Below are 6,311 nucleotides of genomic sequence, written 5' to 3'. Positions count from 1 at the left end.
GGGATGCTTCTTGATTGATAAATTCGTATTTGTGACTGGATTCTTGGCTTTCTCAGTGGCGATAGACATGATGCCATCCATCCTCTGTGTTCTGCAGTTCCTGGCTGTTTTCTTCTTCCACCCTCCCCTTTTATCCCCTTAAGATTATTTTTAGGTTGCTTAGCAACATCTTCTCATAGCCAGTGTTTGGACTGGGTATGAATGTATCACAACAACCACTATAGGTCTGTGGATGTACGATGATGCTTAGAAATGGAGGAAAGCGCAGAATTTGTGACTTGGAGAGAAGCTAAGGCCCCAGTGTGTCTAATTTGATACGGACTTAGACTGATTTCTGTCCAATCCGGTTCTTTTTGGTAGCAGTGAACATCAGTTTAAATTGTAATTGTCCTCAATTGGCTTGTTTTGAACAGTGGGGGGGGGGGGGGGGGGGGGGGGGATGCAAAATCCTCTCGTCAGCAGTGGTGGGTGTTTAGTAAATGTATGCACTGCATAGACTGTGTTTCTTGCAGTAATGCCAAAGCATAAGACTTGTTTTTAATGCACTTTCTAAATTCAAAACTGATGTAGGCCTATTGAAAATTCATCTGAAGTGTGAAGTGTCCCAAATCAACTTATAACAGTTCATGTTCTAATCTGCGACTCACATTTGTATTAACCGAGTATGGTTTGGTTAAATGTTGACTGAACAAGCAAATGTTTTTCCTCAGAAGGCCTCATCCAAATTCGCACACAGCTTGTGCTTTCATAAAGTTAGAAGAAACAATGCCGTCTATTATAACATAACAACAGCAATTATGTAACTTGGTGCTGTTTGTAAAAATAATCACACATTTGGATGTTTACAAAGCTTCCTTTTCTCTAGCGCTTCATCACATGAATTAAGTCCTGTGCTTTTGGTGGGGTCTGTTGACTGAATGCAACCCAGGCAGATAGTTTTTCTTTTTTTTTTTACTCTGATCTTCTTTAATGGGGCTTTAAAAAATGAATGCTCAGGAATTAATTGAGGAGAGAGATGACTAACTAAAGAGATCATTGCAATTTTAATGTAGTTCCTCATGGTGGATGTGTGAGATGGCGCTCAGAGCTGTTTGATTAAACTGCCCCCTTATACATTTCTCCAGTCAGACTTAAAAGCTGCATGTGTATTTATAGTAATACAAGCGATGGACAAAACAGTTTAAGGGTTTCTTCAAATTCTGCCATCAGACTGAACTTTGAGTGAAATCCAACTTTACTTGTTTTTGTTTGTTTGTTTGTTTCTCTAAACTTAAACCAGGTAAACTCCTCAAGGCCACTTTCTGGTCCTCGAACCACATTTTGGAAACCCTTATTTGAACGCGCATCACACAGTCAGAGTGGTCCTTGACCCTCTCTACCCCACCCAAATCCCACTGATGAACCAGCGAAGTTACAGTTGCTGTGTGTTGGTATTTATGCCAGACTGCAGCTCGCTGAAACCCCCTCCGCGCAGCAGATTATCGGACCAAACCATTGCTGCGCTTCAGGTTTTAACACCTGTCACATGAGGCTTTACATTCGCAAATCGCCGGCTATCGCTGCAGCTAAGCGAGTTCAGTTTGCCACACTGCAGACGGACATCGGACTCTGCCGTCCTGCAAATGCTGCCACAGTGCAGCTCTCAGTGAGATGAGCTTCCCAAATTGCACCGACACCCCCATTGTGCGACTGGCAGCATCACCCACTGCCTGCAATGCAATGGCGTTATAGCGGCTCTAGTTATGTCCAAACGTTTCTAGTGGCGATTCCGCTCCGGGCTGGCTTTTTACGGGCTCGGAATAGAAATGTTATTTTCGATAGCTTTTGCAAGCAGACCATCCGCATTTCTCGCAAGTTTCCCCTCTGGATTACAGTTTATGTGTGCGGCGCGTGCAGCGAAGCCGGAGCCATGAATGTAAGTCTGACTCTTTTGTTTTTGTAACAGTGAAGCAACCTCGATGTTATCTGAGGTTAACTTGTGTTTATTTTGCAATTATTGAGAAAGGTTAGAGGTTGATGTCGCGGAAATTTGCAGTTGGAAGAATGTAAATAAATACGCGTGAAACGGTGTCAGAAGGGGGGGGGAACCTGAGCTGTCATGTACTGTGCGGTGTGGCTGATGTGCGCCTGTTTGTCTGATCCCACTGACACCGATCCCAATGTTCACAAGCCTCAATTTATATTTCACCTCTCACGTTATCGTCCTCATTATCTTCCTGCGTAAAATCCTCAGAGGGTGCAAAGCACAAGATGATCCCCAAGTTCAGATTAATTATTGTTGTTGTTAATATTTTTAACGCAAGCATTTCACATAGGTGTTAACACTGAGCTGCAAGAGTCCAGCATAGTGAATATTAAATACTGAGCCAGGACGTTTAGTTTTCAGGCACCGCTGCTGTTGCTGATGCATCTATAGCATCCAGGCTGCGGGTTACAGCACAACTTAGGTTAATGGATTCTGTGTCCCAGATGGACCTTATTTTTTTATTTAATAATGTATTTTTATCCCAGCTTTACTGTGTCATGTTTCATTTCACTCTCTGTGGCGTGCATTTCCAAAAAGGATTAAACATTAACGGATGTAGGTGTATATTTAACTCCTACCAGCCGACTACCCTGCTCTAACCCTGTATTATTGCAAATGTGGGCCTTTCATTAAATGTTTCTTTTTTTTTCTATTGGATGGTATCAACACACATGGTTGAGTGCATCCAGCAACATTTTTTTTCAGCTTGGGAGCTGACATTTAGAAGCCACAACCATAATGTCAGTTATGGTTTAGAGAGTTGAAGGATGTCTTAGTGTACAAGGGTCACAGCTTCATATGGAAAACAGAGGGTGGGGGAGATAACGGAAAGAGAGCAAGAAAAGAAGAAGGAAACAACCATGTTTCCTAGAGCATAGCACCATTTTAAACAAAAAGAAGCACAAATCAAAGGATTTATTATCTAAGAGGGTTAGCAGCGCAGCTCTTCCGTGATGCTAAACACAGCATCTTTGGAGGCCCTTTAGAGTCCGATTGGCTTTTATCACTGCAGTAGTTCTCTTGTACTGAGAGCTTTTACTGCACGCATAAGTATCTGTAATTCGTTTTGCCCTCATGTGTCTGAAGAGTGGTGCTGATGGTAAAAATGACTTTTTTCATGCTTTTTAACCATCATTCTGATCATGAAGCTCCACTGACAAAAGGAGGCACTTTGACTCCATATGGTATTGTGAGCCTGTTTAAACAGTTATCTGTCTTCACTCAACAAAACCATTTTTCTATCTTTATAACATCTCCTTTCATCTTTACAGGTATGAATGGGCCTAACGGAACTATAACAACAGCTGGATCAGACCGAGTGGCACTACTAGTAGAACAAGATACCTCACTTCGGTGCTCTAATGCGGCCAAGGCAATGCTGACATCTCCTCTGAATCCAAAGGCATCATCATGCTGAAAACGGAGGCCTCGGGGGAGAGGACCAGCCTCCGGAGTGCCTCCCCCCACCGTAACGCCTACCGGGCTGAGTTTCAGGCACTCAAGAAGGCCTTTGACCAGCCTCGGCTCGATGGAGACTCAAAGCCCAAAGACCTCGAGCGGGTGAAACAACCGAGGGGACGCCAGTATGGCACACACGTCAGTCGCATTAAGGACATGTTCATGCAAATGGGGTCAGAGAATGCAGCTGCTAAGACTAGGGGTCGTGATGAATCCTCACCACAAAAGCTGGTGAAGCCCACAAACTTCGTCAATAAGGCTGATGGATCAGTGATAAAACTTCAGCATTCCTCATCAGCAGAAAGGATTGGAGGTGCCGGGGCAAAGTTTTCCGAAACCAGAAAGCTATTTGAACAACAGTCACGCGACCAGTCCCAATCACCAGTCTTTCCCTACGGCCGTGATAAAAGGGGTTCCCATGAGCACCTCGATGACTGGCGAGGGGCGAGGTCCAACCGAGGCAGTACAGACTCCTTGGATTCTCTGTGCTCCAGGACAGAGGCATCCTCCCCAACTGTCAGCCAACTCAGTGCTGTTTTTGAAAACGCTGACCACCACAACCAGGGGGTTTCATATAGAGGAGTCAGCAGACGAGCCCTCTACTCACCTGACGGATTCCAGCGCCATGGCGGAGACGTCAGTGAGGATGATTCTCTTCGACAATCTCCAGTTCGTGGAACCTACCGGAACAGGATAGGGGGCAAGTTACCCACATCCTCGTCTTCGGAGGACCTCCTGAGCCCGAGTCCTGGAGTAGAGATTTCAGAGCGCAAACAAGATGCTCCACAAAAGGAAGAAACCCAAGACAAAGCTGGAGAGGCTACAGTGGGAGAAGGACAGCGTTTTTCTGGTGCTTCCACCAATGGAAACCAGATTAATGGTTCTTGTGAAGAAGAGGAGAAACCGCAGGACACAACAAAACAAACTGAGGATCTAGGAACCTCCAAATCCTCGAAACCTACACATGGTGCTGTAATTACAAACAAAGCTTTAGAGGATACCACTCACGAGTTGCTGCCGACCACCAGGGAAAGCCAAGAGGACAGAGATGCTTCAAAGGAAGAAAAATCTTCCAAGGACCAGCTGGACGAGCCTGATGAGGAATACACTGGGAATGAGCGGGTGATTTTTAACGCAGATGGGGACGCCTGTTACCAGGGTTGGGGGGAAAGTTGCACGGATCCCGAGGATGACCTCTACGGTGACGATGACGAGGACATCGTCTACGACCCGGGGTCCGATCTGACAGAGATTCCTGGTCTGGCGGAAGAAAACAAAGAGGACATCCCTCCGAAGAGGAAGATTCGCTTCAGCAGTGCTCCTATTACAGTAAGCCGAATGCTGCACAAAAGTGTTGTGAAAGCCGAAATTGTGTAAACACATTTGAACGCAATCCGGCATAAAAGCATTTGTGCAGTGCTTATCAAAAGTAGGTTAAAACAACAGAGAGCTAATAGTTTAGAGTATTCAGAGCTTTCTTTTTATGGCCTTGTATTTATAGTTACCACTGAACTACTCTTTGTGGTTAGCTTTGTTGTTTGAACACATGAGGTTCATGAGGTTATGCAAACATGACAAATGACATGACCCTAGTTGACTTTTTTCATTTGGCATTTTCTTCCTTTAGTGTATACTGAGTTAGGTAAAATATCACATTATTGGATGCTATAGGTGTTGAAGGTTGTGGCCATTTTGTGATGCTAGGGTCAAAGCATTTGATGTTCATGAGCACAACATCTATGCATGTGTTAGTCATGCTGGTTCTGCACCCACACAATTTTCACACAAGATACTGTGTTTGTTTTTTGTTTTTTTATCTTTCGGAGCCTCTTTGCTCGGGGAGTTGTTTGTGAAACTATGGAGTCTTCACATATCTGTGAAATGCTCTGTATATTCAGCACACAGTGGACCCGTAGTGTCTGTATTTGTGTATGTGTGGTTTTGGTTAACCTTGATGTGTTATGCAAGGTTACAGTAGACATAGCTAAAGATTACATGCATTTTTACCATTGATCCCACTCTGCTTTCACAGTGGATAGAATTATAGAAAATCTCGTTTTTGCTAATGGAAAATGGTTATTGTTTCTGTAGACAGTGACTTCTTCTCCAGTAAATACAATTATCTGTACTATGGTATTTGTTTCATCTGCAGTGGAGAATTTTGCTGTTTTCAGTATTGAGTTGGGCACAATGCAGCCAGTGTTGCTTGTGGATTGGGGAGCTGGATTTGGGAGATTATGGAAAATATTTTTCCTTCTTTATCCTCAAGTATTTAGAATCAATTAGCAATGTGGCTTTTGTTACCAGTTTGATCTTCTTAATTCAATTTGTCATACAAATATATATATATTCATATTTTAAGCTTTCTTAAAAATTCACAGTCATGATTGAGAGATTTAAGTTCTTGTATGTAAATCTAACTCAAGCTAATGCAAACAATCCACAGGTTTATAACCACGTTATAATGAATCACGTTTAGCTCACTAATTACCGTGTGCTGTCTCTGAAAAGTTGGTCCTTTTGCTCTTTTCTCTTCTTTCCTCTCAGGTTTCATCACACATGCAAGCATTTCCATGATGGAAATTAATTTAAATTAAAATAATATGATAATAGGTTTATATTTAATTATTATGTATATGTGTGTGTGTGTGTGTGTGTGTGTGTGTGTGTGTGAGAAGAAAAAAATGGCATTGCTTTTTTCAACTTGCACTTTCACTAACCAGTAAGTAACGAGTAAATAGAGTAAATGCATTAAACAGCTTGTTCTCGTATTCAGGTTGAAGAGGCGTAGATTATGCACTGTTGTTGGCTTTAACTTCAAGGCTTC

At 43.0% G+C, this 6,311-nt stretch overlaps 1 protein-coding gene across 8 annotated transcripts in view; it reads left to right on the top strand.

Annotated features, from left to right (window-relative positions):
- ppp1r9a (protein phosphatase 1, regulatory subunit 9A) overlaps window positions 1-6,311 on the top strand; it is a 53,359-nt gene that overhangs the window by 3,739 nt on the left and 43,309 nt on the right. For 5 of the 8 annotated variants that reach the window (XM_082520794.1, XM_082520796.1, XM_082520792.1 and 2 more), the window contains exon 2: window positions 3,298-4,813. In XM_082520794.1, the coding sequence (XP_082376920.1) occupies window positions 3,437-4,813 (1,377 nt within the window). In that variant the 5' untranslated portion in view covers window positions 3,298-3,436. Of the gene's footprint in view, window positions 1-1,434; window positions 1,916-3,297; window positions 4,814-6,311 lie in introns of those variants that run through there. The other 3 variants (XM_082520798.1, XM_082520791.1, XM_082520797.1) reach the window with 2 other exon arrangements.

This window comes from Aulonocara stuartgranti (assembly GCF_965226115.1).
Source record: "Aulonocara stuartgranti genome assembly, chromosome: 22".
Lineage (NCBI taxonomy): Eukaryota > Metazoa > Chordata > Actinopteri > Cichliformes > Cichlidae > Aulonocara > Aulonocara stuartgranti.
This window is presented reverse-complemented; position numbering and strand designations above follow the sequence as displayed.